Here is a 22,114-nt window from a genome sequence, read left to right as displayed (position 1 = left end):
GTTAAATACTGCAATTCACCGAGGCCATAATAGGATACTGCGCTCCATACCATGACACCTCCAACCCGACTGTGTAAGCGATCCAAAATGTGCTTTACGCATATCATGACAATAATGACTATAGCCGCCTGGTCCCTCCAAATTAAATTTCTTCTCGTCCGTAAATACGACATAATGTCACTCCTTGGACCAGGTTATTTGCGCTCACGCAAAACTCTGGCGTGCTCTTTTTCGCTACTTATAAGAGGTTGGTTTATTTTCAGTTTTTGTGTTTCAAATGTTCAGCTTTCTTAGTCACCCATTGAATCGTCGATTTCCTCGCGTTTACACGATTTTTATACCCGTTACTCGTAGAGTAAAAGGGTATACTAGATTCGTTGAAAATTATGTAACAGGCATAAGAAAGCGTTTCCGACCATATAAAGTATATATATTCTTGATCAGGATCAGTAGCCGAGTCGATTTGGCCATGTCCGTCTGTCCGTCCGTCTGTCCGTATGAACGTCGAGATCTCAGGAACTACATAAGCTAGAAAGTTGAGATTAAGCATACAGACTCCAGGGACATAGACGCAGCGTAAGTTTGTCGATTTATGTTGTCACGCCCACAAACCGCCCAAAACTGCCACGCCCACACTTTTGAAAAAGGTTTTGATATTTTTTAATTTTTGTATTAGTCTTGTAAATTTCTATCGATTTGCCAAAAAACTTTTTGCCACGCCCACTCTAACGCCCACAAACCGCCCAAAACTGCCACGCCCATTTCATTTTTGTATTTGACTTGTAAATTTCTATCGATTTGCCAAAGAACTTTTTGCCACGCCTTCTCTCCTTCGTACTTCCACTAGCTGAGTAACAGGTATCCGAGATAGTCGGGGTTGTGTTTTGCTATAAACCAGTTACAAATTACATTTCAAAACTGGGACTACGGAACTGTAACCATTAGTGTAGAGGATGTTGTGGGTGGTATCGGTAACTTTAATTAGGATGTCTGAGGTAATGTTGGCCTTGTATTTGAGGGGGGGAGGGTTGTTTAATAGTGCCTTACAGCCTTTGTTGTAAATCAAAGGAAATAGAATTCATCAGCGTTAGCAGGAAATTACATTTTTTTGTAGATAAAGATAATGCTAGTAAATGGTAAGGTATAATATAAAAGAAATTGCAGATCCTTTCGGAGCAGCACAGTTTAGGAGGAAGTTATTGAAGAGATGGTTACCAGGATTCACAATAAACATTCTATTTCTTATAAAGTTTTTGGCTCAGACAAAAATGTTTGGCCCAATTTACTAAGCCCTTTTTATTAATTGTTTTGAGAGGTGTTTCTTGTGGGAATTGGATGGCTAGATGGTCTATATAAAATTTAAAGTGTTTGGCACATTTGCCTCTCTCGTAGCGAAATTGGCTGTTGTAAATGAGATAGTTGTTTAATACGATTTATTCAGGTAACGTCAAGCGATGCTCGAAAAATTGTTGAATAAATTAAAATGTTTGTATCTATATCCCCTCGCAATACTACTATCTGAGAAACGGGTATCGGATAACCCAAGAGCTCGACAATAGCATGCTATCTTGTGAATTCTTATATTCTTCCCACTAATTTTTAAACGGCTTTCCCATGTAACGGCATTTGGTTCTTCTTGCATTGAACTCTAACTTGTTCAATTTTATTTTTTAAAGCAATAAGTAAGTCTATGAAGTAAGTATATTTTCATGATTTCAATAAAAAACTGGTTGCTCTGATTTATTTAGGAGTTACCAAAATTTTCGTCCTATACATAGAAGCTCGAAAATATTGATATTTTCAGAGTTGTTACTTTGTTCAATAGAAGTTGCTATGGGTAGCTGGTTGTCTGCCCTGGTTGTCATTGAGACAGAAAGAAATGCTTAGGGTGCTCTGAGTTGTTTTTACATTTCAACATCAGCGGCCATAGTCAAGATATCCAATTTAATTCGGCCCAGCTGACAAGCTAATCTCATAACACGATGAATCGCACCGACGACATGAAGACTGCCTCGCTAAATGACTACAAGCTGGAAGCCATGGCTTCCGTAGGCTGGGCGGTAGACTCGGACATTCCCATGGCGAGTGCCGAGAACTTGGCCATCCTAAAGGAACTGACTGCTCTAAGGGCGTTGAAGCTGGAGCTACAGCAGCACATGAATTCGCTGGACGAGCGCGAGATGGCAGTGGAACGGCATACCCGCAACATTGAAGGCACTATTCAGCAGAACCTGGTATGCCTAAACTTGCTATATGCTGGCTCTGCTGCTTGTCTTTATTTCGTTCCACCATAGACACTGTACAGCTCACTGAAGGATGATGTTATTAAGGAGGCGCACAATGTCCAGCTTGTAATACTGGAGCGCAACAAGATCAAGGAGGATCTGCGGAAGAATGACAAGGAGCTGGAGGAGTACACTGAATACGTCAAAGTCACTGAGCGTAAGTAAAATTTACGCTGTGAACCAAAATGAGACACGTAGAATGTGCCAAATGGCAGCCATCTGTTGGAACTAATACAATTTGCTGCTAGTGAGCTCTCTTATACTTTTAGCTCGATTTCATTAATTATATTGTTTAAATATTTACAAGAATTGGGGAGTTGCAGTGGGCTTAGCGATTGAATTATTACACTAGAGTTAAGTAAACGTACCTAATACCAAGTCTCTAGCTGTTGTGTAACATTCGATGATACATGTGGCATATATTATATTATATTATGTATTATTTATATAATAGTCATAAAATGATATATGCGTGTAAAGAAACCTGTAACTTACTGTTTGTTTTTTTTGATGCTCAGGTAAGATTTGCCAGAGCAAGCGCGAGATCGATGAGCTGACTTCCCGCATCAAGTCGGCCAAGACTACCTTGGTAGAGTGGACAGAGGCCATGGAAGACGGGAACAAGGGCTACCAGCTAATCGAAAAGTACTACCTGGATGACCAGCAGAAAGCCCGGGAGCTGAACACCAAGCGGCAGCTTTTGCAGGCGGACATCGACAAGCGGCGCAAGCAGGTGGTGCTCCTTTATGACGAGCAAATGACGCTGGAGAAGAATCTGGAGCGGACCGCTTGTCTCTACAGGTCTGCTCACGCGGAACGCCGCCAGATGGTGGAGACGTGGAAGAGCGCCGTGAACCAGATGACCCAGCGGGAGCACGACATTCAGCGCAGCGAGGTGGAGTGTGCGGAGCTGGCTCAGAAAGCACATCAGACGGCGCAAACCTACAAGGAGCAAGACAACCAGCTAACCGAGGTGATCGAAAACAACCGCCAGGTGGAGCTTGCGATCGAGAGCCTGAACGAGGAAAGCTCCGACATGAAAAACCAGATCCAAATCCTGATTGATGCCACATTGTTGAAAGAGCGCGAGATCGACGGCCTGCGTCGGGAACTGGAGAACCTCTCGAACCGGGTACACGTGCAGCGCATGGAGAACCGCAGTCAGATGCAAAAGCGCGATGAGAAAGCCAAGGAGTTGGAAAACTTCGCCTCGGTAATGGAGAAGGTTAACGCTCGACTGAAGTCTGTACAAAACAAGGCCCTCAATGCGGAGCAGCGGCTGCATATTCTGGAGGAGATGATGCAGGCGGAGGAGACGGCTCTGCGAAGCCTGGACAAGGAGCAGGAGAAAGTCAACGACATGCTCTACCGCACCCAGAGGCAGGTTATCGAGCTGCAGGACGAGGAAAAGGTCCTGAAGGTGCAGAACGACTCGCTCAACTCCAACCTGGCAGCCATCAAGCGTAATCAGCAGCAGGTCAATAACGAACTTAATCGGCAGACGGAGATCCACTACAGCCTGTCCTTTAAGTGCTTAGAGGCGGAGCGGCGTCTCGCCGAGATTAAGGGTCTGGCGGATGACCCCGAGGTGGAGGCTACTAACATGGCCCGGCTTAACGCCCTCGAGCAGGAGTATGAAAAGTTGCAACGCCTTATAGCCACCACAGAAGCGCAGAACAAGAAGCTAAACTACAACATGAACAACCTGGTCGTCCAGTACAACGCCGACGAGAAGGAGCTTGAAATGGTCAGGTTTAAGATTAAGGAGGCCCAGGTCTACTGCGAGGGCACCGTCAAGAGACTGCGCCAGATTCGTTACGAGAACTCCGAGCTTATAGTCGACCTCAACATGGTCAAGATGCGCTGCAGTGACCTCGAGGTTGGGATCGGGGGCTGCGAACAGGGCACCTACGACCTGGAGCAGCACCGCCTTGCCTTCCGTCGCGCTATCAAAGATCGCACCGTAGAGCTTCGCAGCCAAGAGGATGTGCTCATCCTCAAGAAGAAGCATCTTAACGAGGAACTCAGCACCTTGCGAGCCGACCTCGGAGAGCGGAAAAAGCAGATAGAGGCGATGAAGGCGCGCTTTGAACTTACCGTCCAATTGCTCGGCAAAAACGAGGACGGCTCTATCATGACCAGCACCCAGTTGAAGGTGGTCAGCGCCCAGGAGCGACAGATGTTGGCCGATGAAGGCGACGCCCTCAACAAGAAGGTTCTCAAGGCTGAGAAGGAAGTGGTCGCCCTGGAGAACACACTGCGCCAGTTCGACAAATCGAACGATAACTACCGCAAAACATTCCGATCTGTGGACGAAAACTCGAAGGGTGAGTAATTTTAGTATATTGCCACTTTTTGTTAGCACAAAAACATAATGAAATACTCATGCACGCTAAAACTTCATCGCTTCCTTTGTGGATCTTTTTATACCCGTTACTCGTAGACGAAAAGGGTATTCTAGATTCGTTGAAAATAATATAAGGTATATGTATTCTTAATCAAGATCAATATCCGAGTCAATCTGGTCTGTCTGGTCTGTCTGGTCTGTCTGGTCTGTCTGGTCTGTCTGGTCTGTCTGGTCTGTCTGGTCTGTCTGGTCTGTCTGGTCTGTCTGGTCTGTCTGGTCTGTCTGGTCTGTCTGGTCTGTCTGGTCTGTCTGGTCTGTCTGGTCTGTCTGGTCTGTCTGGTCTGTCTGGTCTGTCTGGTCTGTCTGGTCTGTCTGGTCTGTCTGGTCTGTCTGGTCTGTCTGGTCTGTCTGGTCTGTCTGGTCTGTCTGGTCTGTCTGGTCTGTCTGGTCTGTCTGGTCTGTCTGGTCTGTCTGGTCTGTCTGGTCTGTCTGGTCTGTCTGGTCTGTCTGGTCTGTCTGGTCTGTCTGGTCTGTCTGGTCTGTCTGGTCTGTTCTGGTCTGTCTGGTCTGTCTGGTCTGTCTGGTCTGTCTGGTCTGTCTGGTCTGTCTGGTCTGTCTGGTCTGGTCTGTCTGGTCTGTCTGGTCTGTCTGGTCTGTCTGGTCTGTCTGGTCTGTCTGGTCTGTCTGGTCTGTCTGGTCTGTCTGGTCTGTCTGGTCTGTCTGGTCTGTCTGGTCTGTCTGGTCTGTCTGGTCTGTCTGGTCTGTCTGGTCTGTCTGTCTGGTCTGTCTGGTCTGTCTGGTCTGTCTGGTCTGTCTGGTCTGTCTGGTCTGTCTGGTCTGTCTGGTCTGTCTGGTCTGTCTGGTCTGTCTGGTCTGTCTGGTCTGTCTGGTCTGTCTGGTCTGTCTGGTCTGTCTGGTCTGTCTGGTCTGTCTGGTCTGTCTGGTCTGTCTGGTCTGTCTGGTCTGTCTGGTCTGTCTGGTCTGGTTCTGGTCTGTCTGGTCTGTCTGGTCTGTCTGGTCTGTCTGGTCTGTCTGGTCTGTCCTGGTCTGTCTGGTCTGTCTGGTCTGTCTGGTCTGTCTGGTCTGTCTGGGTCTGTCTGGTCTGTCTGGTCTGTCTGGTCTGTCTGGTCTGTCTGGTCTGTCTGGTCTGTCTGGTCTGTCTGGTCTGTCTGGTCTGTCTGGTCTGTCTGGTCTGTCTGGTCTGTCTGGTCTGTCTGGTCTGTCCTGGTCTGTCTGGTCTGTCTGGTCTGTCTGGTCTGTCTGGTCTGTCTGGTCTGTCTGGTCTGTCTGGTCTGTCTGGTCTGTCTGTCTGGTCTGTCTGGTCTGTCTGGTCTGTCTGGTCTGTCTGGTCTGTCTGGTCTGTCTGGTCTGTCTGGTCTGTCTGGTCTGTCTGGGTCTGTCTGGTCTGTCTGGTCTGTCTGGTCTGTCTGGGTCTGTCTGGTCTGTCTGGTCTGTCTGGTCTGTCTGGTCTGTCTGGTCTGTCTGGTCTGTCTGGTCTGTCTGGTCTGTTCTGGTCTGTCTGGTCTGTCTGGTCTGTCTGGTCTGTCTGGTCTGTCTGGTCTGTCTGGTCTGTCTGGTCTGTCTGGTCTGTCTGGTCTGTCTGGTCTGTCTGGTCTGTCTGGTCTGTCTGGTCTGTCTGGTCTGTCTGGTCTGTCTGGTCTGTCTGGTCTGTCTGGTCTGTCTGGTCTGTCTGGTCTGTCTGGTCTGTCTGGTCTGTCTGGTCTGGTCTGGTCTGTCTGGTCTGTCTGGTCTGTCTGGTCTGTCTGGTCTGTCTGGTCTGTCTGGTCTGTCTGGTCTGTCTGGTCTGTCTGGTCTGTCTGGTCTGTCTGGTCTGTCTGGTCTGTCTGGTCTGTCTGGTCTGTCTGGTCTGTCTGGTCTGTCTGGTCTGTCTGGTCTGTCTGGTCTGTCTGGTCTGTCTGGTCTGTCTGTCTGTCTGGTCTGTCTGGTCTGTCTGGTCTGTCTGGTCTGTCTGGTCTGTCTGGTCTGTCTGGTCTGTCTGGTCTGTCTGGTCTGTCTGGTCTGTCTGGTCTGTCTGGTTTCTGTCTTTGTTTTTTTTCTGTCTGGTCTGTCTGTCTGTCTGGTCTGTCTGGTCTGTCTGGTCTGTCTGGTCTGTCTGGTCTGTCTGGTCTGTCTGGTCTGTCTGGTCTGTCTGGTCTGTCTGGTCTGTCTGGTCTGTCTGGTCTGTCTGGTCTGTCTGGTCTGTCTGGTCTGTCTGGTCTGTCTGGTCTGTCTGGTCTGTCTGGTCTGTCTGGTCTGTCTGGTCTGTCTGGTCTGTCTGGTCTGTCTGGTCTGTCTGGTCTGTCTGGTCTGTCTGGTCTGTCTGGTCTGTCTGGTCTGTCTGGTCTGTCTGGTCTGTCTGGTCTGTCTGGTCTGTCTGGTCTGTCTGGTCTGTCTGGTCTGTCTGGTCTGTCTGGTCTGTCTGGTCTGTCAGTCCTGTCTGGTCTGTCTGGTCTGTCTGGTCTGTCTGGTCTGTCTGGTCTGTCTGGTCTGTCTGGTCTGTCTGGTCTGTCTGGTCTGTCTGGTCTGTCTGGTCTGTCTGGTCTGTCTGGTCTGTCTGGTCTGTCTGGTCTGTCTGGTCTGTCTGGTCTGTCTGGTCTGTCTGGTCTGTCTGGTCTGTCTGGTCTGTCTGGTCTGTCTGGTCTGTCTGGTCTGTCTGGTCTGTCTGGTCTGTCTGGTCTTCCTGGTCTGTCTGGTCTGTTTGGTCTGTCTGGTCTGTCTGGTCTGTCTGGTCTGTCTGGTCTGTCTGGTCTGTCTGGTCTGTCTGGTCTGTCTGGTCTGTCTGGTCTGTCTGGTCTGTCTGGTCTGTCTGGTCTGTCTGGTCTGTCTGGTCTGTCTGGTCTGTCTGGTCTGTCTGGTCTGTCTGGTCTGTCTGGTCTGTCTGGTCTGTCTGGTCTGTCTGGTCTGTCTGGTCTGTCTGGTCTGTCTGGTCTGTCTGGTCTGTCTGGTCTGTCTGGTCTGTCTGGTCTGTCTGGTCTGTCTGGTCTGTCTGGTCTGTCTGGTCTGTCTGGTCTGTCTGGTCTGTCTGGTCTGTCTGTTGTTTCTGTCTGGTCTGTCTGGTCTGTCTGGTCTGTCTGGTCTGTCTGGTCTGTCTGGTCTGTCTGGTCTGTCTGGTCTGTCTGGTCTGTCTGGTCTGTCTGGTCTGTCTGGTCTGTCTGGTCTGTCTGGTCTGTCTGGTCTGTCTGGTCTGTCTGGTCTGTCTGGTCTGTCTGGTCTGTCTGGTCTGTCTGGTCTGTCTGGTCTGTCTGGTCTGTCTGGTCTGTCTGGTCTGTCTGGTCTGTCTGGTCTGTCTGGTCTGTCTGGTCTGTCTGGTCTGTCTGGTCTGTCTGTGTCTGTCTGGTCTGTCTGGTCTGTCTGGTCTGTCTGGTCTGTCTGGTCTGTCTGGTCTGTCTGGTCTGTCTGGTCTGTCTGGTCTGTCTGGTCTGTCTGGTCTGTCTGGTCTGTCTGGTCTGTCTGGTCTGTCTGGTCTGTCTGGTCTGTCTGGTCTGTCTGGCCTGTCTGGTCTGTCTGGTCTGTCTGGTCTGTCTGGTCTGTCTGGTCTGTCTGGTCTGTCTGGTCTGTCTGGTCTGTCTGGTCTGTCTGGTCTGTCTGGTCTGTCTGGTCTGTCTGGTCTGTCTGGTCTGTCTGGTCTGTCTGGTCTGTCTGGTCTGTCTGGTCTGTCTGGTCTGTCTGGTCTGTCTGGTCTGTCTGGTCTGTCTGGTCTGTCTGGTCTGTCTGGTCTGTCTGGTCTGTCTGGTCTGTCTGGTCTGTCTGGTCTGTCTGGTCTGTCTGGTCTGTCTGGTCTGTCTGGTCTGTCTGGTCTGTCTGGTCTGTCTGGTCTGTCTGTCTGTAAATTTATATCGATTTGCAGAAACAACTTTTTGCCACGCCCACTCTTACGCCCACAAACCGCACAAAACTGCCACGCCCAAACTTTTGAAATTTTTGTTTGATATTTTCTCACTCATTTGTTAGTCTTGTAAATTTCTTTTGATTTGCCACAAATCTTTTTGCCTAGCCCACTCTAACGCCCACAAACCGCAAAAAACTGTTTTCTCCTTTGCACTTCCACTAGCTGAGTAACGGGTATCAGATAGTCGGGGAGCTTGACTATAGCATTCCCTCTTGTTTTTTTTTAGAAAAAACTAACGTATACCCAATAAGAACTTTTTCATTTCTATTTCTCTATCATTATACTAACGGTCTCCTGGAGTTATTTATTTAATAGGTAGAAAGAAGATGTTCCGAACCTATAAAGTTATTTGATATATGTAGATATTCTTGATTAAGATCACTATACGAATCGATCTGGTCATGTTCGCCCGTGAATCTGTCCGTTTTTTTTTAAATGACGTATGAACGACGAAATCTCGGGAACTGTAAACCTAGATAACTGAAATTAAGCATTCATATTCTAGTGACGCCTACGCTTTGCAAGTTTGTTCAGAACGTTGGCACGCCCACTCTAACGCCTACAAACCGGGTGGCTTAGAATCGTGGTACTCCATTGGATATTAAGTGATAGATTTTGTTCTATTCTTTTAAATTCTAGATCGCGAGAGGGCCGAGTTGGAGCTGAAGGAGCTTGAGGCGGCCTACTGCCGTGAGCTTGAAAAACTGAAGGTTTTAAGATGCAAGGCCCAGCACTACCAACAGAAGCACGCAGAGCAGCGAGCGGAGGAGGAGGACCTTATTGTTAGAATAGAGAAGGCGAAGACTAGTCGGGCGGAGCACTTGTCAGTTCTGGAAAAGATTGAGCGCGAACTGGACGACCAGCGACTGAAGCTGGACAGGGCGAATCGAGAGATCCGGACGCAATTGAGGGAGATCAAGGCTCGGCCCTTTAGCGAGGAGTATTTGGCGCAGTTCGAGCGTGACCTGAATCTGCAAGAGCTGGAGGCGCGAAACACCAAGGCGCTGAACATGATTACCGATCTGGCGAACAGCGACGAGGCCGGAACGGATATAATTGGAATCCTGTTGCGAAAGGGAATCAAGTTGCCGATGCACCTCAAGCGCACGTGCAGCCGTGTGTCATGGAACAGCAGCTCCTCGGCCAAGTCCTCGCAAGGCAAGGACACCGCCTCCTACCTCCGCGTTAAGGGCAAAAAGTTTCCCTGCGAGGAGGCTAGTGCCCGGTCCTCCGTCTCCGACATGAGCTCCCTGAAGGACGACACCTCCTCCACAACCTCCCATTCCAGCCTGAGCATCATATCGCTTGAGTTGCCCTTGCCGAAGAAAAAATAATTTATTGTAATATATTTATGTATTATTCCGTTGGATATCCTATTATTTCAACCCGTATGGCCGTATCTTCACGTGCTGGCCATCACAGTGTTTACAAATTGACCATCTAAACGAAACAGCGAATAAAATGCGTTGCCAAAGCGGGTCAAAACAAGAGAGAATTGCGGCAATAAAAATAGCTCACAACGATTCAGTGGGGGTACAGCACGGTGTACATGCGCGAACGAGTGTGTGTTTAGCGGACCGTTTGCTCAGATTGTTGACTAACAAATACTCTACAAGAATGCTCCACAATATATGTAGCTATCACCTACGCTTCGTGGTTTTTTTTACTGAAATATTTTTAAGCTTCGTGTTTTCCTAATAAAAATAATTGCAATATTTTCGCACTTTTTTTGTTAGCTCCCTCATTTCAAACAGGGCAATTACTGAATAGAAAGGTTAGAAAAGGAAAATTATCTTTTCTTGACTAAGTATGTTAACAGTAACTATAATCGAACGGAGAAATCTTCAACAACAGTAGTTACTATTACAAAAACGAATATTCCAATGAGATATTGGCTGAAAGCCAATTATAGAACCAGCCTGGCTACAATGATAGATCGCTAGAAAAGTCTGCATACATATTAGGCGGATTGGCCCCTAGGCATCGTGCGTTACAAAGGCTAGAACGTAGGCTATATGGCCGCCACTGCAACATATATCGGCCAAGAATATGTTTACATATAGTATATACCCGTGCTCAGAGCTATATTTCGAAATGAGCTACCCACAGATACGGAGAAAAGAGACTGCCTTTTTCGAGAGGTGAGTTTTCGGTGCTGTGAGTGTTTCCGAAAGTCTTCTTGGCGATTCGACGATCCGCGCCGGGCATTTCATTATTTTTCATTATTTCGTTAGCTGGCATCGGTGTCGAAAACACAGATTGCTGGGCCCAAGCGTTTTTAAAAATCTTCACTTGCTGATATTTTTAGAAAATTGTGAATGCACAAAGACTGTACAGTCTGGCAATGGACTCCTGAATAGATGATCACCGACTGAACAGGAGGATTATCCCAATAAGAGGTGAAGAATTTGTATTAGATTCGATTGAGTGCGCTGGCGGGCATGTGTTCCACCTCGGTGCTGTGTCCGCTGTGTGCGGTGCCCAGTTTTGGCAGTATTGATGCACTGCAGCAGAGGCTGATCAAGGCGGCGAACGGTCCACTTGCCTGTCCCTTTGCCAACTGCAAGGAGCTCTTCCTGGGGCTGGACAAGCTCACCATCCACCTGTTCTCGCACACCAGTCTGATGGCTCAGGAGGGAAACGGGAGTCCAGCGAATGGCCAACCCGCTTCCCCCTGCGTCTTCGTTGCCGCAGCTGCTCCCAAACGGAAGGCAAAGCGAACAAAGTGCAAGCCCGTCGTCCCACCCCCACAGTCGGTTCCGCCCCCTCTTCCCGCCCACTGTGACATTTGCGAATTCGGTTTCCGGAATAGCGAGCTAAGGGACATGCACATCCGCCTAGTCCACGAAAACGCGGAGGGACTTCCGAAACAAAAGGAGTCCCAACAGAAGGAGCTGGTAAGTATTACCAATGCTAAAATATTTACTGCTATAAAGAGAAATTTCGTAATGCTGTTGGATTATGCGTTTTCTCATATCTAATTCATCTATTCTATAGTCATTCTTTACATTTGATTCAGCGCTGGTTCTAATGCCCACTGGCATTACATCTATAACAAAATCGTATATACCCTTGCAGTAATTATCTACTTTAAATACAACATATGTATATCGGTTCGATTACTTTATATTACTTTTACTACGGTTCCTATGACAGCTAAAGTCGTCCGATTTTGATAACGTTTAAACCGTAAGGTTATAATGGAATTACTCATAAAGCGAAAAATGACATCTTTGATACTTACGAAAATGAAACATTGTGATTGTCGTACCTCGATTTTAATTAACGTGTGACATAAATTTAAAATTTTTAAATTTAATGAGCTTTATCCTATTTCTATTTATAAATGGGTTGTTATAACGAAATTCCGATTTTTCCTTCATACAGGACCAGGAGCCCTACAAATGTCATCTCTGCTCCAAGACGTTCCGCATGAAGGGCTCCCTTCGAATTCATCTAAAGGTAGTGCACATGATGGGGGTGCCCTGCTCCAATCCCAGTCCCGCCCCCACCACCATTGCAGTTTCGCCCAAGCTGAGCATTTGCGATCGCATTCGACACACAGAGCCTGGAGCCCTCGGCAACGGAAACAACTCCTTGTGCACCACATCCCAGCCATATGCTCTGAGTGGGGCGCTGAGCATGCTCCAGCAGTCCCCCAGTTCGCCGGAGTCGGGCACGGTCACCCCGAAGCTGTGGGAGTGCGACGTGTGCAGCAAGTCCTTCACCACCAAATACTTTCTAAAGAAGCACAAGCGGCTTCACACCGGCGAGATGCCGTACACGTGCGAAATCTGCGCCAGGACCTTCACTTTCCAGCAGTCGTACCACAAGCATTTGCTCTACCACAGCGAGGTAAAGCCTCATGTCTGCGGGGTTTGTGGACGCGCCTTTAAGGAACTGTCTACTCTGCATAACCACCAAAGGATTCACAGCGGCGAAAAGCCCTTCAAATGCGAAGTCTGCGGTAAGTAATGATCATACTCTTTTATTATGCAGCTACACTTACCTATTGCGAGGGAAAAAAGAAAACATTCCTTTGATACCTGTTATTTGGTTAACCACCTTCAAAATGAACATACACCTGTGCCAAATGCATTTTTTTTACCGGGTCACTTTTCTGTATTTCGACTCATTCACAGGCAAGTGTTTCCGGCAGCGTGTGTCCTTCCTTGTCCACACGCGCATCCACACGGGAGTGATGCCCTACAAGTGCGAGCTCTGCCAGAAGACGTTCAGGTACAAGGTTAGTCAAAGGACCCATCGATGTCCCACTGAGGAGGCCCAGACACCGGAGCAGCTGATAGAGGCGTTCCTGGAGGGCAACGACTCCCCCACCCAGCCCTCCCCAGCTAGCGCCGAAATAACTGCCATCAACAGCAGCTCGATTGCAGATCCGGAACAGGAGGCACTGCTCTCGCAATCAATCGACGACATTGTGGTGGAGCAGTGCCAGAAGCTGGGCATCTGTAGTGTGGAGCCAAGAAAGGAGGGGCAGCTCATACCCCTACAGCCGGTTGCGGTTGTACAATTTAGCGGGAACGGCTCTCCGCTGCAGCAACTCCAAAACTTGAGAATCTACTCGCCGCAACAAACGGAGCTACCCAGTTCCGATGGCGAAGTTTTTCAACGCTTTTTGATGGACGCCACGTAGGTGGAAGATATATGTACATTAATGTATACCATTTTTATCATTTGGATATGCTCGCATACGGCAAATAACTGTCTCTAACAATAACATAGGAATAATTGAAAGATATTGATTACAATGTTTTTAAAACATTTTACATTGTTCGCAATTACCTATAGGCGATCTAATCAATTTCTATACACTTTCTAAGAAAAAACCTATTAATTTCTATTTTTGTGTGGATATTATTTGCTTTATCCCAGACAGAATAGTGTTGAGATGGTGAGGCCAAGTGTAAATCGCCAAGGAACCGGCTTGGTTTCAATACAAAAACATTTAACTTGGAATTATGTTTAACTGCCGATTTTATTTAAAACTACAACAATCCTGAGCTCTGAATTGAGGCGAATATTATATTAAATCAAGTTTATTAAATTTTCAAGTGTAGACTTATTTATCATGAACGGCATTTTTTTGTTATTATTTATACTTCTGAACCGCTTCCAGAACTGGATCCTGAACCAGAAGGCGAGCCACTGCGTGATACGCTGGGCGATTGCGATCCACGGCCAGATCTGGAGCCCGAACGGGAACGGGAACCGGACTTGGATCTAGATCGAGAACGCGACCGAGAGCCGGACTTCGAACGGGATCGCGAACGTGATCCCGATTTCGATCCGGACTTCTGGGATCCTGCCGGGGAATTTGTGCGAGATCTGGAGCCGCTACCAGACCGAGAACCAGACTTTGAAAGACTGCTGGCCCGCGAACCGGAGCCAGATGCTGAACCTGAACTGGACCCACTGCGAGTTCGTGTCCGAGAACGTGACTGTCGATCGCGGGCTACTTGGGCGGGTGAGTTTTCTCCAGATGCTACCTGTGCACCACCAGAGGTATCCTCGATTTTCTTCTCTGTCTCGGCAATAATTTGAGTCTGCTCCTCGTCTTCCAAAACTTCATCCTCGATCTCCTCCTCTTCCTCGCCAGGAACTTCTAGCTGGCGTTCGCGATAGCGCTGCATACGATGTTCCATGCTGTCTAACGGGCGATGCTTGACAACCTGGAAGAAAACAGGTTAAATAGCCACATTCCATTTTTTATAGAAGGACAGACCCGCCGACAGATCGACTAGACAAGTGATTCTGATCAGTTCCTTTCACCTGTTTAGTACCGAATCTAGTACGAGGGTTAAATTTTATATTTCGGGAATGGACAACCCTAGGGTTTCAATCAGTAAACTGAAGATCTATCGTAAAGCTTGACATACATTCAAAATTGCATTAACATTCGACCGTCAAAAAATCCCACACAATTTCTCAATCGCTTGTGTTAATTGGTCTAAAGTAATGCTCCAAAAATACGAAACACGTCTACATCTAACAGGACATGAATCGTTACACGTATGAGCCCGAAAGTAAACAGAAGTCAGCTGTGTGGGTGTTTCCAGATGAGCCAAATCCAACAAAAGTGGCTCGCGCACGAAGAATTTTCACGCTGATGGCCTGTTTTTTCGGAAAAACTTTACATGAACAACGCACTAATGCAAGAAATCAGAAAAAACCAACCGCCAAAGCCGGATCACTCTTCACCAATGCGAGCTCTCACACATCGGCTTTAACCACTGCATTTTTGAGCACTTAAAACATCATTCACCGTATAGTCCTGACTTGGCACCGAACTTCTTCTTCCCGACTTCTTTTTATTCCTATACGTAAAAAATAAAATGAACGTTTTTCGACACCTGAAGACGCGGTTAATGCGTTCAGGTGTTGAATTTGGAGATACCTCAATCAGAGTGGCAGAAGTGCTTTGACACTTGGTTAAAACGCATCCGGCAAAGGTTATAGATCTAAATGGGAAATATTTTAATAAACAATTCCAAAATATTCCCGAAATATTAAAGGCAACCCTCGTACACCCTTTTACACTATATGTACTAAAACTCTATTCGGCAGTGTTGTCGATACGATCGCTTATTGGACGATATAGTTCGGTTTCAATATAAATAAAAAAAAAAGAATAAATTAACATTTTTATAGAACGTAGTGAAAGTATCGACTATAGGTTGAGAAAAATGAGCAATATAGAAAATATACTTACCAGCTTGGTATTGTTGGGTTGCTGCCCAACCTTAACGCGACGCTTGTTAAGGCGCACACGGGTTTCCAGTTCGTTGTAGTAGATGCCGTCTTGTCTCATTACGAAGAAGTAGTTTTCTTCGTAACCCTTGGAAGCTTTAGTCTTTACGTTCCAGTTGTACTCTCGAGCGATTTTGTACTCGTACTCCTCCTCGTCTTTGTAAAGCTCGCCAGCGATGAAGTCGGTGCGGCGTTTCTCCAGAGTCTGCTCTGTGGGCAGGAAGTAGGCGACAAACTGTTCGCCGCTCTCGTCCATCACACCGCGAATCATGGCCTGCGACATCTCCTCTAGCTGTGCAGGCACGTTCTTTCCGATAGGAGCCGGATCACTGTCAAAAATGACCTGGGCGCACGGGTACTTCCAATTAGTGAAGTCGGGGAAGATAGGAAGTATTTCCACTGGTACCACATTGGGCTTGGAATAGTGCTTGGTAATTTCGCTCTTGGTGTCACTGAAGGTTTTTTCGATGGCCTTGATCTGGGCGTCGCGGTCCAGGTAGAGAGTCTCCTCCCTAAGCGACTTCTTGACGTTGTAACCGACCTTGGCCTCAATGTTCTCCAGGTTCTGGGGCTGGAAGCGCGTCTGCTCGGTGGAGATGTACTCGGATTTGCGCAACCATGACACGGTCCTTGAATGCTGACGCGAACGCACAGAGTCTGTGGGAGTCAAGGTCTCCTCCTCCAGCAGTTTTTCATCGGCGGGGTCCAGCATCGTCATGGAGTCAGCCTGATAGAGCTCCCGGTTAATCAGGTCCACCGTAACACCCAAATCGTGCTCCGTAAGAACGTCGTATTTGAAGTTACGCTCTAGCGACGTTGGATTGTACTGCACAAAGCGGTGACTGTCGAAGGGGTACTGCAGGAACTTCAGATCGAAGGGTATATCCGGCAGGTTGTTTCCATACTTCACGCGGCAAATTATCTCGGACCTGTAAGGTAATTGTAAGTCTGGTGTCTGCTTAGGGATCTGTCCACTTACTTGCGCTCCGTTTGCCGCTGGGGTCGCTTTTCGGCGGCACTGCTTACCGCCGAATTGTTAATCGTAGGTGGCATTGTGAATTCCAACAAGTAATTCTGCTTCAGTCTCCTGTTTTGCGTGTGTTTTTAGTCCATTTACTGACCAAATCTAAAAATCCTCACAATTGCGCTTGGTAGTGTGACCGTACTTGACCGGTAAAATAACACCTTTCGTAGAAAAATGTACTAGATTTCCGCGGATTTATATGCAGTAACATCATACCCAACATTTTGCAGTTATGACACAAAATCTATTTGAATTACGATTCCACAACTTAAACAAGAGAGAACGCTATAATCGAGTTCCCCGACTATCTGATACCCGTTACTCAGCTAGTGGAAGTGCGAAGAAGAAATTTTAACACTGACAGTCTTTGGCGGTTTGTGGGCGTTAGGGTGGGCGTAACAAAAAGTTTTCAACGCTAATAAAAATATGAAAAAATATTAAAACATTTCCCAAAAGTGTGGGCGTTGCTGCTATGGGCAGTTTGTGGGCGTGTCAAAAAGATTTTTGGCAAATCGATTAAAATTTACAATACTAATAAAAAATGAAAAAAAAATTAAAACATTTTTAATTAGTTTGGGTGTGACAGGTTTGGGCAGTTAACGTGCGTTAGAGTAGGCGTGACAAACAGTTTTTCCCTATCCATGAATTTAAATAAAAACAAGAGAGAACGTTACAGTGGGAGTTAAGGTGGTAACTATGTCTGTGGAGTCTGTGCTTAATCTCAACTTTCCAGCTTTCGTAGTTCCTGAGATCTCGACGTTCATACGGACGGACAGACGGAAACGGCCATATCGACTCGGCTATTGATCCTGATTAAGAATATATATACTTTATATGGTCGGAAACACTTCCTTCTGCCTGTTACATACTTTTCAACGAATCTACTCTACGAGTAACGGGTATAAAAATAAAGTTAATAGACACTTTAATTTTATTTATTGTGGGAAAAAAAATTTTATTTGAAAAAAAATATATCATCATATTATCATCATTTTGTTTTGATAAAAAAATATCATCGATACGATAATTTTTAATATCACGACAACCCCAGTACAAGCCTAAAAAAATAAAAAAAAAATTAAACCATTTGTCAAAATTGTGGGCGTGGCAGTTTTTGGGCGTTACACTCTTTTTTTCTTGCTGATTTTCATCGATTTCATCCCTGCCGACCATAACTCCCCCAAGCTGCAGAAAACTGTCACGCCCACAATGTAGAATTAATGTAGAATTTCGTGTTGATTTTACTATTTTGATTTTTCATTTCTTCTTGCTGACTAACGGGAACCTAATACTCGGTTAAATCTACTATGGAGTTCTATCTTGTTGTATTTAAAAAGAATCCTATCCTGATAACGAACAGCTACAATAGATTAGAACGATTTGTGTGAATAATTCAGTAAATAAAAATGGTCACAATCTGCACATCGATCAATATAAAAATGTGCTCAGTGTTTCGAATTATCGCCCCATTAGCCGTAACCAATCTAATTTTCAATAAGTCATAAATCGTTATAGCCGTTTATTTTAATTTTTTCAATACTGTCCGATCTGTCGCTAACCAAAAATGTCTAGTTCATTTTTGGCAATTTTCATTTTATTGGCGCTTAGGACTGCCGATCTGGTTTCTTCACCTACAGGGCTCACCGAAACACACTTAGAGTCTTCTGAAGCTGGAACCCCGGTTGCAAATAAGACCGATCCACCTTACATCACGAATAAGGATCCGAAAGTTATAAGCTTTGAATCAACTAGCAATACCAAAGGCCTCGAGAAGGGCCCAAAGGAGCGAGGTCGACAAAAGAGATTCATACGGAATCCAAACTATGTGAGGGCTAACGAATTCTTTGATAAGGGGTTTGGAAATGATTTCGTATGGAAACGGTTTAAGGATCTTCCACCGCCTCATCCGGGATTTGGAGAGAAAACAACCGTCACCCTGAACATATAACCAGTAGAATCTGTGAAATTTTCCTGTTTGCACTTTACATTATACATTATAAGGGAGACCATAATGACTGTAAAATTGCCAATGTAAACAACTTCAGCTCCACGGATTCCCAATGCAAATAACTCAAAGCACAATAAATTGAATTAGCAGCAAATATTTTCTCTCTTCGCTTTTGTGGAAAAAATATGATTGTCACCTGTTTTGTTGTGGCGTTTGTTTAATAGGTATCACTTAGATGGAAGCTGCGAGAATCCGGGCGGGAGTTCAATAACAAGGTTAAGCGCGGCCCACTGGGGACGAAGTAATAGATCTTTGCGATTTTTACATCGGGAATCAACGCTGAGACGGCTTTGCAATAAATCCGTCATATGAAATTAGCATACATTTGTTGATTGATCGCATAGCGTAGAAAGAAAATGAAGAGGAAATTTGTCATCGTGAGCATAGATTTTGAGGTGTTCACAAAGTTTTCGATGAGTTGTAGAAGAAAAGGTTGTTCCTAGAATTGCTAAATGTCCTCCCCGTTTAAAAAGTTCATATTAAATTAATAACTTGCCTAACTGAATCGCTATTATGAATACCATTTGCTAGCTTATATATAGCTACACAATGTGCCCTTATAGAAACGTATAGAAACATTTCATTTAAACGTCTTTTCAATGGAACATGCATCTTCTTCTATGAAAATTGGTTATGTTTGAAGAAAGTATTTTCAATATTTCAAACTAAATCCATGAAAATACCTTTATTATAATATAAACTATCTATTAATAAGATCTAAAACCTTTCTGTTTTCTTTTTTGATATCTATTCAAACTGGTCCAGTTCTTTCAGTTTGGAAAATAACGTTTCTTGTATATTCAAATCGGGTCTGTGAAAGCATTTAAAACCGCAAGTTTTCCAGAATAATATAACAACTTATAGAGATATGGTCTTTCATATCGATCGATATACATTTGTACGTTTTCAGTAATATTAATATTAAAAAAACAACCTAAATATCGAATATCGTAGGTATCTTTTTAAAAGGCATGGGAACTGTTGCCTACGTCATAAAACAGTCGGTTTTCGAGGAGTTTGCCCAAAAAACGTGTCACGCTTTTGGCCTTTTGTTTTTTCCGCAATTATTGATTACTGTCAATTAGTAATTATTTTTTAATTAATGCATCACATGATGGCGAGGAAAGCTAACTGCCAAACCGATGCCGAACCAGTTAAGCCAAAAGTTATGATGTGAAATTAGCTCGGCAGAACAGCCGGTAAATCAATTTGGCCAAAGCTAGCAAAAAAGCTGCAAATCAATTGAGCATGCGCAGCGTGCCTATATAAAAATTTCCGTGCTCGTTACTACTATATCCGAGCTTCGTGATATGACGAGCATCCAAGAATCGGGATCCGAGTGGTATATCTCAATCCGCAACGAGCGGGCGCGCGACTTCAGTTTGAAAAACGGCTTTCATTTTGCAACAAGCGCTAAAATGGTTGGGCAAACAGCTCGGGCTTTATTCGCAGGTTCACCCAGTTCGCAGATCTCAGATAGCAGCTTGCCGTTCTTTTGATACATTGTTTATTAGCACACATATTTGCTTAATATATATAATATATCTGCTTGCCAGTTGGTGACATGTGTCTGTGCAAGTGTGAGCCGAAACTACTAGAGTTTTTGGCACTTTAAGTGAAGTGTGAAGAGAGCGATGGATCTGCCTTGAGATCAGTATCCGTTCAATATTCACAGCGAGTGGGAGTCACAACGACCAGGAGATCCCCAGATTTCATTATCCAGTGACAAAAATCATTTGAGAATTATGATTACCAGAATAGGAAAGCCCTTTTGTCAGGACGTGTATCTCAAATAGGTGAGTCCGGATCTGCTACAAGATCCAGAGCATTTTTCCATCAATACTTTAGCGCAATTGTAAAATAATTAGGTGCGTGCCTAAGCTTGTGAAAACTGCAAATAAAGTTTTATATCTAGTAAATATTTTACTGTCCTGCTAAAAAAATAAAATCGTGAGTTAGCCAAAGGAAATTTTTATTTAATATCCCCATATCGGGCTCATCGAAAATTAATGGGATTTAAGTAATTTTATAAGTCATAAATCAGATTAGTATCATAACACTAAGATATTAAAAGCAATGGTCCATTTCAAAGTATCGTAAAAGACTGAAAAAAATTCTAAACTGTTTTCTAGTTCACGACGACAAATAAGTAATATCATTTTAGAAGAACGCTATCTTTATCAAAAAATGATGTTTAAACACAACTCTAACTTAGATCGAGTTGTTTCTAAAAATAATAGCTCCGTAAAACTAAACGTCATAAATGATTAGTGCGCGCCGTCGGAAATCGCATTTAAATCGCTACTTTTATTTTCAACACCATATATTCTGGATTTAACGCTGCTTAGACATATAGAAGGCACGGGTAATTCAAATTGTGAGAGGGCTGTGGGAAATTACGGAATTACGTATCCCGACTTAAAATTTTTGTTTAGTATTCATAATGCAACTTGAAGTAAGATTCTCTCGAATAGTTTGAAGTCAAACATGTTCAATGCATGGGGTCAGTGGACTACTGCCTAATGCAATCGCTTGTCAGCAAAATTAACCTTTCCCTAAATAAACAAGGTATTTTAGAATACCTAGTGGTTGGAAAAGTATTACCTCTTCAGGGGTTAATCATCATAAAGTAGCCCAATATTACTATTTATGGATTGCTCAAGTAATAGATATGAAACTCGTATTGAAATTATTTGTTCTCCAAAGTAGCCAAAATAGAAAATACAAATCTTACCTGCAGCAAATGCTTTGTACTTAATGGCACATTCTAGTTAAATCGCACTGAAATGACTTATGGAATTACAGATGAGAATAACCCGCAACGTCACTGGAATTATGACTTTTTCTACCAGGCACTGAGTCAGCCATTCCCATTAAACTACAACAAATTTGCACTCCATTTAAAATGGAAATCAATAAATGCCAAGTTGTTCTATTCAGAGTAACTTACAATTCATTTCACTTTGATGTGTAGGGAAATTTATAGATGGGATGCAAACAGACCATGTGGCTTCTTTTCTATGCAAATAAGATAATTCCAACAAGTTGCGAAGGTTTTCGTGGGAAAGCTTTGCGGACATGGGTTATGGATTATTATGCAAGAAAAGTGCCACACTTATGTTTGTATATTGAGTATATGGGATATGGTTTTGCGATGGTATACAATAACAAAGCGAATTTCGCTTGTTTACGGCCAGCCACGTGAGTAAATAAAGTATTATTTACCCGTAAAATTTATATTGAACCCTAAGTATATCCTTGTCAGATCAGCTCACAGCTTGATAGGCCCCGTGTCCGGACTTCTGTTTCGGTTGCTAAAAACAAAAATAAGTAAGACAACAACTAAGCAAATAATATGACAAAGATATTGAAAGGAAATAAAAAAATAACACTTAAGCAAATATACCTGCAAGCGAGGGCGAAAGCAAAACGAATTGCTCCGTGACGCGTAGAACGAGTACTTTTTGGCCGCCTTGCTTATTGGCAAGTGTACATTGGTACAAGAGCACGATGTGTAGCACGATGTGGATGTAGCAGTGAACTCATTTTGTCGCCACTCTCGGCGCCCTGATAAACTTGAACTTGACTTTGCTGAGAGCCAGGAAACATATCTCATAGGTTGGGGACACCCAGTGCAGTTGCCAGAGAATCGACGCGAGTACTGCCACTTGAACACCACACCGACTATTAATAGATACCCTCGCGGCGCTCCTCTTCTTCCTGTTTGAGCGAAATCCGAGCTAACCCAGCAGATTCTGCGCTGCGAATTCTTTCGTAGTTCCAACTTGGCCCT

At 44.9% G+C, this 22,114-nt stretch overlaps 4 protein-coding genes across 4 annotated transcripts; 3 read left to right on the top strand and 1 right to left on the bottom strand.

The window, feature by feature from the left end:
* The first annotated feature begins 1,815 nt into the window (after positions 1 to 1,815).
* On the top strand, positions 1,816 to 10,020 carry LOC122620255 (coiled-coil domain-containing protein 39). The gene is made up of 4 exons (XM_043797632.1): positions 1,816 to 2,234; positions 2,295 to 2,442; positions 2,804 to 4,612; positions 9,161 to 10,020. Exons 1-4 carry the CDS (start codon positions 1,983 to 1,985, stop codon positions 9,853 to 9,855), a joined length of 2,904 nt encoding a protein of 967 aa, XP_043653567.1. The 5' UTR covers positions 1,816 to 1,982; the 3' UTR covers positions 9,856 to 10,020.
* Positions 10,021 to 10,761: 741 nt separating this feature from the next.
* Positions 10,762 to 13,187, top strand: LOC122622165 (zinc finger protein 628). Its single transcript, XM_043800394.1, has 3 exons — positions 10,762 to 11,418; positions 11,909 to 12,488; positions 12,664 to 13,187. Exons 1-3 carry the CDS (start codon positions 10,963 to 10,965, stop codon positions 13,173 to 13,175), a joined length of 1,548 nt encoding a protein of 515 aa, XP_043656329.1. The 5' UTR covers positions 10,762 to 10,962; the 3' UTR covers positions 13,176 to 13,187.
* Positions 13,188 to 13,514: 327 nt separating this feature from the next.
* Positions 13,515 to 16,610, bottom strand: LOC122622163 (RNA polymerase II-associated factor 1 homolog). Its single transcript, XM_043800393.1, has 3 exons — positions 16,269 to 16,610; positions 15,252 to 16,218; positions 13,515 to 14,211 (listed from the first exon to the last, which is right to left on the bottom strand). Exons 1-3 carry the CDS (start codon positions 16,340 to 16,342, stop codon positions 13,636 to 13,638), a joined length of 1,617 nt encoding a protein of 538 aa, XP_043656328.1. The 5' UTR covers positions 16,343 to 16,610; the 3' UTR covers positions 13,515 to 13,635.
* Positions 16,611 to 17,840: 1,230 nt separating this feature from the next.
* Positions 17,841 to 18,415, top strand: LOC122622166. Its single transcript, XM_043800395.1, has one exon. The coding sequence runs from the start codon at positions 17,878 to 17,880 to the stop codon at positions 18,259 to 18,261; it is 384 nt and encodes a 127-aa protein (XP_043656330.1). The 5' UTR covers positions 17,841 to 17,877; the 3' UTR covers positions 18,262 to 18,415.
* The last annotated feature ends 3,699 nt before the right edge of the window (positions 18,416 to 22,114 follow it).

This window comes from Drosophila teissieri, chromosome 3R (genome assembly GCF_016746235.2).
Source record: "Drosophila teissieri strain GT53w chromosome 3R, Prin_Dtei_1.1, whole genome shotgun sequence".
NCBI classification, from domain to species: Eukaryota; Metazoa; Arthropoda; class Insecta; order Diptera; family Drosophilidae; genus Drosophila; species Drosophila teissieri.
Note: the sequence above shows the minus strand (reverse complement) of the source record. Positions and strands in the feature narration are given on the sequence as shown.